Source organism: Dendrobium catenatum, unplaced genomic scaffold, assembly GCF_001605985.2.
Source record: "Dendrobium catenatum unplaced genomic scaffold, ASM160598v2 fragScaff_scaffold_390, whole genome shotgun sequence".
Taxonomy (NCBI): Eukaryota; Viridiplantae; Streptophyta; class Magnoliopsida; order Asparagales; family Orchidaceae; genus Dendrobium; species Dendrobium catenatum.
Window position 1 is genome coordinate 10,013,377 of NW_021318852.1, and position 13,019 is coordinate 10,026,395.

General features: G+C 37.2%; 1 protein-coding gene across 1 annotated transcript in view; it reads right to left on the minus strand.

Annotated features, from left to right (window-relative positions):
• LOC110110192 (40S ribosomal protein S15) overlaps positions 1 to 9,274 on the minus strand; it is a 31,110-nt gene extending 21,836 nt beyond the window's left edge. Inside the window, exons 1-3 of the mRNA XM_020841572.2 lie at positions 9,114 to 9,274; positions 8,863 to 9,014; positions 8,706 to 8,763 (exon numbers count right to left, since the gene is read on the minus strand). Of these exons, the coding sequence (XP_020697231.1) occupies positions 8,706 to 8,763; positions 8,863 to 9,014; positions 9,114 to 9,116 (213 nt within the window). The 5' untranslated portion in view covers positions 9,117 to 9,274. The remainder of the gene's footprint in view (positions 1 to 8,705; positions 8,764 to 8,862; positions 9,015 to 9,113) is intronic.
• Between the last annotated feature and the right edge of the window lie 3,745 nt (positions 9,275 to 13,019).

Consider the following 13,019-nt stretch of genomic DNA (forward strand, 5'->3'; position numbering starts at 1 on the left):
CCTCCCATTTCCAAATAATTTGAAAATTCAAAATTCACATGACCCCCCCCCCTCGCTCTACATCAGCATCCTACATGTAAACAATATTTAAAATTGTGTATTCGGGTATTGAGGCGTTTTTCATTCGTGAGGCGAGGCGTAAGCCTCAAGGCGTTTTGAGGCGTAGGCCTCAAAATCAAAAGATTGCGTAAACACAAAATGATAATTTTTTTATATACTAATGAGTGAATAATATAAAACATAAAAAAACATAAGATATGAAGTGAAACCAAAATATCCCAATAATAAGACAACACGAAATATAGTTCAACTCAAAATTCTATCTTTCTCAAATCCCAGTATTCTTTTCATTAACATATAATTCAAATTTCAAAAAAAAAAAAAAAATAGCAATGACATATCGCATAAGAACTCATAAGTCATCAGCACTGTCAGCACTAAGGGGTTCTTCATTTGAATCATCATTATGATGAACTATCTCTCCCCTTCCTCCTCTCCTATAGAGTCCAATGTCGGGCATTTACTTCAAGATTTAAGTAAGTTTTAATATATATAGCATGAGGCGTAAGCCTCATGCCAGTGAGGCGAGGCGGGCCTCAACCAAGTTGAGGCGCAAGCCTCATAAAAAAAACTCGAGGCGTAAGCAACGAGGTGTTTTTTACTGGAATTGCGCAAAGGCGGGCCTCAAGGCGAGCCTCATATTGCGCAATTTTAAACCATGCATGTAAACATTCCCAACCCCAAGCTTGCAACGTGTAGGCAACCAGATATGTTCACTTGACTAGGTATCGTGGCTTCCTTCAACTCATTGTAAATATGAGCCAACACCGCGCTCTGCAAGATATTTTCACAATCCCTTTAAATTTTTGAAAAATGATAAATACTGCAATTGTACCTCACATACTGATGTATCTGAAAGCAAGGGACATCTAATCATACATGGAACATAAGCACAAATATGTCTCTAAAACTCAAGGTTTGTACAAAATGTCCAGCGAAGCCATCTAAAGAGCAAACATATATGGGAGCAAGCCTGTCCCATCTGAAAAGTTAAGGCAACTTTTACTTCACTCAATTGATGCTATATAATGCCTTTCATCTCACCAAATGGAAAATTAAAAATGTTCATGTCCAGCGACCATCTCTCAACCAACACTATTATCAAATGATGATAAAACATATGTGTTAGATAAGTTTGATGCAATCCAATTCAGCTTGCTATATCTTTAAAAATCACCACCACCAAAATGCTTCGCATTCGAACTATACCATGGCAAAGGCTATGGAAATAGAACATTGTTAGCATCAATTGCACTATGCTAAGATTCGTACCTTTAAATTTTCCCAACAAGAATATCTTATCCATATGAGATGACAATAATTCTAATCATTGATTGATGATCTGAAGGCCTAAAACAAATGTTGAAATTGATTCAAAGGCCTACTTTGTATTACATCAATAGATACCGGCACAACGGAGTAGATGGCCTCCATAAACCGAAATGGAGAATGATAAGATTCTTCCCTAGTTCCAAATATAACAATGATCGCCTTCCATCTAGCATCCCAAGTTTTCATCTAAAAGACCGTGAAATTAAATCCATCTTTCACATGTCTTATTACCTCCTTCGATAAGATCTAAATATTGTCGAATGTTGGGGAATATGAAAACTATAAAGAAACTAGAAGTACACTGGCGATGTCCAGTTAGCATGACAAGATGGTTGAAAATGATATGGTCTGATATGCTCGAAATTCTCCATGCCCCTCCAAGATGTTTCCTAAAAGTGTTTAAGCGCCATTTACAAGGCTTCGATGATAGTCATGTTGGCCACAAGCTATTTTTAAGCAATATTTATTAGAGTAAATCATCTTATACTTCACATTATTAATAATTGACCAGACGCTAATTACACACTACAGGTCATTATAGATTGCAAAGAACATATATCCCATGAGATAGAAATAAATCCTTCCAAAGTAGTCATTAAGTGCACGACAGGGCAACTGAAGGGAACATTATCGTTCCACTCCCGTGAGGTGTGATAGTAGTGAATATATGCATTAATGCATGTCATGGCATCTGCTACATCACTATGTAGAAATGCATGATTTTGTATTAATTCATGCCCTATAAAAGTTGTATTTTCCTGCTCTTTATTCACATAAACCTCAGGCCCACTATCTTTGAAACTACCACTACTTCTTGATCCACCATCCATTGTCTCATAGCCCTTTGTAGTACGAGCAAAGTTCATCTCTGATTCAAATCTGGAATAAAATTTTTATGTAGAGGTGTTTGCTCTATTTGTATCATAACTACTCCACATGCAGGATATGTATAAAATGAAATGAATATTGAATTATCTAACTCTTAACATAACTTAAATAATTGTATTAGTTTGTGTCGCAACAGCTCTTTAATCTTCAGAGAGAGAATTAAATAATGATGGCTGCGAAGCTATGTACTCAAGATTTGCAATATCAGAACCTTGACATAGGTAAAGGTAATTGTCATGGAAGCAGCCTCTAATATATTGTCAGATATTTCATCATCATCCATACAAATCGCAACAAAACCATCATAAACAACGAAGTGACAAATCAGGTTTTGAGTGTACTTTGATATGTCATATGTCAAGGACGTAAGTATTTTATTCTTCAGCTAATTAAAAGTCGTTTATTGTGGGACATCAATCGAATGGCTCCTGAAACCAACATACTTCGGATGAGTTCATTTGAAATGGTTAGACCACTGTTGTATCAAAGCATTAAATGAGCAATGTCATCGACCAATTTAGTGTAAGTTCTGTTGGATTTTATGCAAAAATTTTAAAAATGAATCACCCCTTGGCCCATGGTAACATCAATCTAATCAATCATTATAGTATGTTGCATTTGTACTAAAGCTGTTCTATTTGAGAATTATAAAAATCTAAAATTCTATACAAAATTAATGCTTGATCCATCGGTTTCAAAAACCATATTAATAAAGGATGACTTCTAACACATGACCATGCAAACAGTTTTTGAAATGGTGAAAATTACTTAATAAACCAAAAACTTTGGCCTAAAATTAGACATATGGTGCTCAATATTTGAGTCAAGATAACCCCATTTTTCTGAAAAGAAATAGTATCGTTTTGTGAACACCTCCATGGTCAAGCTCCTAAATCATTTCACAGAAACTCATTTCTGTAGATCAACAATGTAATTTACTCGAAACTAATTCACAATAGAGTTCATATATTCATGTACTATATATTATTTTTACTTTTTTATTTCAAATCGAATTATATTCTTTTTTTTTTGCTAATTTATTTTTGTTATTTCAACTTGAAAACCAAGATGAAATAAAATAATCAATTTTTCATGCTCGTAAAATTTGCTAATAAAAACATTGCACTATTAATATCATAAAAATAACAAATAACCAGAATAAAATAAACAACTTCGTATAAAAAATAAATTAAAAAATAAACACCCAAAAATATCTAACTTGTTCATACAAAAATAAAAATATACATAACAAAACTATCCAAATTCTTTAGGCTAAACAGAAACAAACAACTCTAACAAACTAGCTTTTTCGTTGCAAGAATACCAAAGCGTGCTTAAGAGAAGAGGAATAAGAGTATGGGGAAGCATTTGTGGGCAATTGGTGGGTTTGGATAGCTCCCTTGAGGTCACCCAACGGCCAGCCAACAGCTAGCCCAACATAAAAATAAAAAAAAATTGAAGTTGCGACTTCCACTACATGGCAGGCAAGTAATAACAGATGAGCACCCATAACAAACAAAAGGAGTAACAACACTCACACAGTACGGTTCACAAGGACAGCTAGTAGCGCATAACAAACTTTGTTAATCCTAATCTTACACGTATCCTACACTTACCTCTATATATATAAGCAACTGTTACAGTAAACGTTTATTCAAGTGCTATTTCACTGAAATGGAAAGCTACTCCCTTCTACTATGTATATTCTCTCTGTTTGCATTAGCTTAGGCATGCATTTCTACACCTTTTCTACATGGTATCATAGCCTCTTTGGCTCGCAGCCCAATAGTTACCAGGTTGGCTACCACCTCTTCCTCACACACCGACGACACCTCCAATGAGCTCACCCAGGAAGACATCGTCATCCCATCCTCCCTTAAATTTCTCATTGACAACATTAAGATGATTGTTTCCGTTCAGCTATCAAACAACAACTACTCTACTTGGCGGTCCCAAATTCTTAAACTATTCATAGTGAATAGTTACGCGCCCTTCCTAGGCAAATCTACACTTGTTCCTCCCCGCCTCATTCTCGACACTACAAGCACATCTAGACCGAAAGAGGCACACCGCCGTTGGACATTGATAGACTAGATCCTAGCGGCCTCTTTATGCTCCACCATCATTGCCAGCATCCTCCCATAACCTGCGCAGACATTTGGAGCACACTTGAATGATGCCTTCAAGCTACCAATCGATCACGTGTGATACAACTCAAGAATGAGCAGCATTAAATCTCTATGGGACAGCAGACCGTGATTCAATACCTTACCAACATTAAGGCGTTGGCCAACGACATTGCCACCGCCGGTTGTTCCATCGACAGTGAAGACATTCTGTTATACACCCTCAATTGACTTCCTCTACAATATCAGGCATTCAAGACCATCAAAATGACATTAACCCCTGTCAGACTCGAAGACCTCTACTCTCTTCTCCCCAGCTTAGAGATTAACCTATCCATCGAACTTTCCAAGAACCAATCACAACCCAACGTTCATGCCACACTCTACACCAGTTGAGGAAGAGCTCGCACCGGTGGTAGATTTCCATCCTGCGGCCGCCCCGCTTCCTGGTCCTCGTCCAAATCATCACAACCTTCCCCTCCATCATCTTCGCTCCCTGCAAGAACCATCACCTATCAGATATGCGGTAAAAGGGGACATACAGCCAACAACTGTTGGCATATGTTCAATGCCAACTACAGTACACCTTCAACCGCCTTACTTGCTTCAAATTACAACCCCACCACCAACTGGATTATGGACTTCGGAGCCTCTTCCCATCTTACAAACAATCTCGACAACCTCATCCAGCCATCTGAATACAACGGCTCGATCGGCGATGGCAAAACCATTCCCATATCCCACTCCGGCCAAGGTCCCCTACCCACATCAACTCGTAAGATATCTCTCTCCAATCTTCTTCATCTCCCTAATTTGTCTCACAATCCCCTCTTTGTTTCTTCACTAACCAAAGACAATAATCTTGCTATTCTATATGACGCCTCTAGTTTTCACATAAAGGATCTGCAAACCAAGCTCACACTTATATCTGACCACTGTAGAGACAGACTCTATCATCTCTCAACTCACCATCGCCTCCCTCAAGCCTTCTCTGCCACAGTTCCATCCTCTCTTCGATGGTAGCTTGGTCACCCTCATCCGCTAGTCATCTCAGCAATCTCCAAAAATAATCAAGAGTTAGCTATACCTACTTCTCTTCTCTCCTGCTCTATATGTAAGGTCTCTAAAGGCCATAAATTACCCTTCTCTAAATCCAATCTCACAACTATAAACCTCTTGAGTTTATACATATGGATGTATGGGGTCTCTCCTCAATCTCTTCCAATCAAGGATTCAAATACTATATATTTTGTTTGTGGATGATGCTATTGGATTTACTTTGAGTTTTTCCTCCCATGCTTAAATCTGATGTATTTTCCATCTTTACCACATTTCACTCAGCTATTGAAAAACAATTATTTCTCACTATTAAACATATTCGCAACAATGGTGGCACTGAATTCTTAAACCAAAAATTTTAATCTTATATCAAACTACATGGTATTAATCACCAGATTAGTTTTCCTATACTCCCGAGCAGAACAATCTGGCAGAACGAAAGCACAGATGTATCCTTGAAACAACCCGTGCCCTATTACATACAACCAGTCTCCCTCTTAACCTCTGACTAGATACCCATCTCATGGCAGTATACCTTATCAACTTAATGCCCTCCACGAAAGCAAACAAATCTCCATACCAATTACTTCACAACCGCCCACCCCAATACTCTCACCTATGCATCTTCGGATGTGCTTGCTACCCTCTACTACCACCAAACGCTAGCCACAAACTCTCCCTCAAGTCTCCACCATCCATCTTCATGTGCTATGCCAGCTCCTACAAAGGCTACAAATGCCTTGAACCCAATTCAGATCGCATTTACATCTCTTGTCATGTAACATTTGACGAATCCCACTTTCCCTTTGCCACCACCCAACCCAATCAACCTCCACCCTCAACACCTTAAACTCACAACAACACACATCTCCTCCTACCAACCTCTCTCATCCGACCACCTTCAAGGCCCGCCTCCAACACTTCCACAGAAACTACATACTCCACAGCAACACCTCCTACTACAAATCATATCCCAACACCATCGCAATCCTCCACAGTCCCTTCTTTACCACCACCATCTATACCCTCTCCAACTACAATACCCTCTTCTCATCCTATGCTCACCCGCTTCAAGACGAGATCTCTCAAACCCAAACAAATTCTCAACCTTAACCATCACACCAATTCCAAACCTCCAGATCCAACAACATACAAAGAAGCCTCCCAACACTTTCATTGGAGCACCGCTATGGCCAATGAATTTCTCTCCCTTCAACAACAAGGAACTTAGCGGATTGTACCTCCTGCACCCAATGCCCTCATCCTTGGGTGTCGTTGGACATACAAAAGCAAAAGACATCCAAACGGATCCATTGCCAAAAACAAGGTCCGAGTTGTTGCACAAGGTCATTGCCAAGAATACAGCCTTAACTACACCGAAACGGTTAGCCCTGTCGCCAAATTCCCCACCATTCGAACACTTCTCTCCATTGCCATCAATAAATCATGGCCTATACACCAACTAGACATTGCCAATGCATTCCTACATGGATCCCTCAATGAAACCGTTTACATGAAACAACCTCAAGAATTCGAGGATTCTAAATTCCCTCACCACATTTACCTCCTTCAAAAATCCCTCTACGGTCTCAAACAAGCACCCCGCTAATGGTTCCAAACATTCTCCAATCATCTTCTCTCCCTCGGCTTCCATCATAATCAATCCGACCCCTCTCTCTTTATTTTCCAACAAAATAATCTCCAAGCATACCTCTTAATTTATGTTGATGATATTCTTCTCACAAGCAATGATCCACAATCTCTCCACCTCATCTCCTCCCTTAACAACCACTTCTCCATAAAACATCTTGGCTTTCCTCAAACCTTTCTCGGCATACACATCACACATAATGCTAGCTATCTCCATCTCTCCCAAACCTCCTACATCAACATCATTCTTCACCAAGTCAGCCTCACCAACTGCAATTCCATCTCAAATCCTTCATACACCAAACCCCCCGCCAATATAACCACTGATATTCTTTCCTCCAACCCAATTGTAAACCCCCCGCCAATATAACCACTGATATTCTTGCCTCCAACCCAATTGTCTACCTCCAGCTAACTGGCTCGTTACAGTATATTACCATCACCCGCCCCAATATTGATTTTGCAGTAAACACACTCAGTCAAAACCTGCATTCACCTCTTTCCCAACACTTCCATATTCTCAAACACCTCCTCAGATACTTCCAAGGCACAAAAGATTTTGGTCTTCCCCCTCTCAAAATCCAACCTTCAACTTATCGCCTTCGCAGACGTTGATTGGGCCATTGATCCCGCCACCCGCCGATCTACATTAGGCCACTGTGCATACCTTGATGACACCCTCATTTCCTGGACAGTAAAGAAGCAACAAACTGTTGGTCATTCATCGATTGAATCCAAATACAAATCACTCGCAGCAGCGGTAGCAGAAGTCATTTGGCTCAGACGCATTCTCTCAGATATCTAGATCACCCCAAGTAAACCGACCCTCATCAAATGTGAGAACATATCGGCCATTGCCCTTGCCCACAATCCGGTGTTCTATGCCCGTAGAAAGCACATTGACGTCGACTGACACTTCATACAGGATCACATTCAGTCAGGAGAGATCACCGTCGTTCCCATCAACACAACACAACATATTCAAAAAAAAAAAAAAAAACAGACCAAATTGTTGACATTCTTACAAAACCCTTTTCTACTCAAAGATTTCAACTACTCATATCCAAACTAATGATTCAATCCTCTCAATCTTTAGTTTGCAGGGGAGTGATAAGAGATGAGCATCCATAATAAACAATTGGAGTAACAACACTCACACAGTTCGGTTCACAAGGATAGTTAGTAGCTCATAACAAACTTTGTTAATCCTAGCCTTACACGTGTCCTACACTTACCTCTATATATGTAAGCAGCTGCTACAGTAAACGTTTGTACAAGTGTTATTTCACTGAAATGGAAAGCTACTCCCTTCTACTCTGTATCTTCTGTCTGTTTGCATTAGCTTAGGCCTGCATTTCTACACCTGCTTTTCTACACAAAGTCGCCACCTTGCGGGCAACTTCCGGCAGGCAAGTCCCCAATGGAGGGTGAATTGATCTTTTTGGGAAGACTTGAAATTTTCCCACCTATTTCCTCTAATTAAATTATTAAATAAGTTTAATTTTAAAAATTTTCCCGACAAATAAGAGTAAAGGAACCAAGGATCAAACAGATCGCATCAGGATGTAAGAAATGTAGAAAATAGCCTACTGCTTTGCGAAGCTTCTTGATTAGAGCCATGGGCTTCCTCTTAAGACCACGCTGAAACCTGCATTAGAAATCAAAGAAATGGCATCACATTCATTAATTCCTAAACCAAGAAACCAAAGCAGCAATCAATAAGCGGAAACCAATAACAGAGGACAACCTTCTCCGAGCGCGGGCAGGGAAAAGCTTGACGAGCTCGTCGGTGCCCATGTCAAGGAGCTGGTCTAGATCGACCCCTCTGTAGGAGAATTTCCTAAACGTTCTCTTCTTCGGCTGGGCTCCGCCCACATCCACCGCGTCCGAGGTATCCGCCTGCAAGAACAAATCACGTATATCAAAACCATGGACAGTATCAAGAGCGAAATGCTTTCAAAAATTGCCCACATAAAGAGAGAGAAATCAAAAATTCACCATGGCTATTGAACAACGTCAAGCTCCGATCGAATGCGGCGAACCAGGGCCGAGGGATAGGCTAGGGTATTGGCTTATAACGGCGCTTACTGGAAAATTATTTATCCGTACGCAAGCGAGATGCTACTCAAATTGTTTGCCGCATCAGCCCCCTGTGGCGCTCTTGCCAATAATCGGACGCATTCCGGACGGGCACGTTATAATTATACATAATGTGTGCATTGGTATGTAGTTATTGTTTATTTGAGTTGGGATTTGAGCTACATTCAAATTATGCACATAATTTTGATTTATGTATGTAAGAAGTGTACATTATAAAATACAAAACATTATTTTTTAAGAAATTTCATACCTAAGATTAAATTTTTAATTATTTATAAAACAAATACTCCTATACTTCTATTCATCAAAAACCTACATTTTTTATTTTTATCAATTTCTTCAAAGATTAAGGTTTCGTTGGAATAGTTTTCTTACTGTTATATTTTTCAAATCACAACAATAATTTTATTTAGTCACTATTGTTGTTGTTGTATTATTTTTTTTCGATGCTTTCAAAACAATTTTATACTATGAACTATTTTCTATAGCAATTTTAAAAATCACTTTATCCACAACAACTTCACAAAATAGTGAGAAAGTTGTTTCAAACAAAGCCTAAATCTCAACATTTGCATTCTGTCTCTAAGAGTAAAGTCACTCATCCACCTGAGCATTCTCAACTCTATAACACTTTAACTTAATTTTATGCTTCGCTTCAATTGCCAACACTCTACACCACAAAGCATTGCAAGCCACACCACCATGCTATATAATTTTTCTTAAGTTTAAGGGGTGCTCTTATATCACACAATAGCCCGATGTTGCAATTCATGATCCCTAGCTTGTGATTTTGATGATAAAAAATATTATTGATTAAATTTTCTTATTTATCTAGCATGAATACTGAATATTATTTTTTGTTTGTGTGCACTAATATTTCAAGGAAATCATACACTGCTCAAGATTATCGAAGTCTCAAGCTTGGGTAGAATATGATGTCAAGTTAAAGTCTGTAATTTTAACTTTCTAATAATTTTCTATTTCTTGAGTCTAGCCACATAGGAGTGTTTGCAATTGATGATCATGCACGCACACACACAGGGGTAGTGAGAAAATTTTAAGATAAATCTTTTTTAACTAATCATATCGTACAATCATTTATTCAGAAAATGATTTAACAGCTAATTGAATCCTTAATTTTCATGTACTGATTGTATTTTATGATTCTTATCGTACTGTATGATTTATTTTGATCTATAAACCCTAGCTACTAGATTAATTAAATAAGAAATTTAAAAAATGATTTTTGAACTAATCGTATTGTACGATATTTTGAAATCTTGCTTAAATTATCCTCCATAATTAGTAAATCAAATCATGGTTTAATTAATAATAGCATATCGTACTACACGATCTTGATTGTATTGTACAATTGATAGAGACAAAATTTGGTAGTATCAAAAATCGTACCAAATGAAATTGTGATTTCTGAACTAATCATACTACATGATATTTACATCAAACTAAATGACATATTGGAAAATAAATTGACCGCATTGTACGATGAGAATAGTATGGGATGATTGGTAGAGTTGAATAAAGAGAAATTAAATAGATCGTATTGGACAACCTCATAATCGTATGATATGATATGTTTGCAAATTTTGAATAGTTCATATAAATAATTGTTTGTATCATACTAGCCGGGTCAAGTTCTTGAACTAATCATACTGTATGAGTACATATAGTATTGTACGAATAGAGATGGCCAACTTGAATTTTTAGAATTTTTTGAAGACTAATATTTAAGCAATCTTTTAATAATCTCTTTAACAAGGAGACGAGTTGTTGGCTATTAAAGGAACTCTAAGAGATAATACTTCTTCAGAGCTCTTGGGTGAGAGAGGAAGAAGAAGGTTAAGTTGATCGTAAGGGAGAAGAAGTGTGAGGGGTTCACTCGGTTGCTCCAGGTTAGCTTGAACTTTGATTCCTCCAGTGGCCTAGTGAGTCCTTGAAGTTTCTTTTGGGAGAGAGGTTTCTAAGTTATGTCCTCTAGGTTCTCTACCTTATCCAAGAGGGAGAAAAAGAACCTGAGGTTCTTTGCCTTCTATATGAGGGAGAAAAATGTGCTGGGATTTGCTTCCATCACCAGGAGGGTGACATAGCATCTAATACTTTGCTACACCAGGGATTGTTAGAAGGAATTTTGTAAGGACTTCTCCACCTTATAGTAGGAAAAAAAGAAGTGTCACTTAGTACTAGTGCAATATCCAGAGTGGAGTAGGTTAAGATTGACCAAGCCACTATAAAAATTTATGGTGCACTTTTTTCCTTTTGTATTTAGTTTTCTTTAAATTAATTTTCTATTATCTCTAAGTTGAATTTACTATACAAATTTTAATAGTTAGAATCAACGGTATTAAGAAAAAATTGTGGCTTGCAAAAAGAATTATTTGTATATATTAAAAAAAAAATTTATTTCTCAAATGCTTCTACATAATTTTGAGTAATTTTTTGGATTAGTTTCAAAATCATTTTTTAAAAAAATTATTGCATAAATATTTTTATTGATTAATTTTTAAATTACCAATTCACCCCCTCTTGGTGTGCCTCGGGCTAATTCATTGAGGTCTCACAACCTCCTTGGACTTTCAAGTGGTATTAGAGAGGGTATTGATATTTTGATTTTAAAAACATCAAGAAAATATCTAATGGTGTAATTGGGTAACTAAAATATTGTTGAGAGTTATTCAATAACCAGTCCACCACTATTTGAAAACATTCCTTTCAATTTCTGAAAAATTTGCATGTCTACATTTTTACCTCAATTGATTTTAAGATGTGGTATGTGATACAAAGTGGTTATTCTCTTCTGTATACTCAATAGAGTCAAGAGGATAAAGAATTTGCTCATTTAAATGCTAAGTATTTGAATTTCTTTTTTTGTGCTTTAAAATCTAAGGACTATATGTGAGTATCTACCTGTACTACAGGGAAGAAAATCTAGAATAGACTGTGCATTACATATGAAGGAATTAGTGAAGTAAAATATTCTAGGTTAAACATGTTGTTACATGATTATTAACTTTTTTGCATGAAACCTAGTGAGTCAACATCAAAAATATACATTATGTTCATATAGATAGTGGCATCCCTACATGCATTGAGTAAAGAACTATCTAATTTTGAAAAAGTTCATAAAATCCTATGTTGCCTACCTAGTATATATGATGCTAAAATTTTGCAATGAATGAATCAAAAGATTTGAATGTTTATTCTATTGATAATTTTCTTGGGTCACTCATTGCCTATGAATAAGATGTGAGTCAAATACTAAATGATGCAGGTGATAAGAAGAAGGAGAAGATTATGCCTTTGAAAGTGAAAATTTTGGATAATGATAGTTCTTTAGCAGAGGAGGAGGATGACATTATGTTGATGACCTTATAGTTCAAAAACTTTTTAAAGAGGAAGCAAATGTGCCATCAATAATAGTGGAGCAATGGTAAAAGCAAAGGAAATTTCAATGCGTCATCTGACATAATATATATATTTTGAATGCAGGAAACCAGGACATCTCCGAATAGACTGACCCAACTTGAAAACTCACCTAGTCAAGGAGAATGGTCAAGAAAAGGCTAAAGTCAGGAAAGGGAAGAATAGGAGACATAAGGTATTTAGGGTCGACTCCAAGTCAAAATCATCGGAACTAGAAGCAGAGGAGGAGGTAACAAAACTGTGTCTTATGGCTAATGATAATCTTGTTTAATCAAATCAATAAGAAGTATGTCAGCTCTCCTATGATTAATAGTTTATTATTTTAGAGAAAATTTATGATTCGTATAGAAAACTGAAAAAGATGTA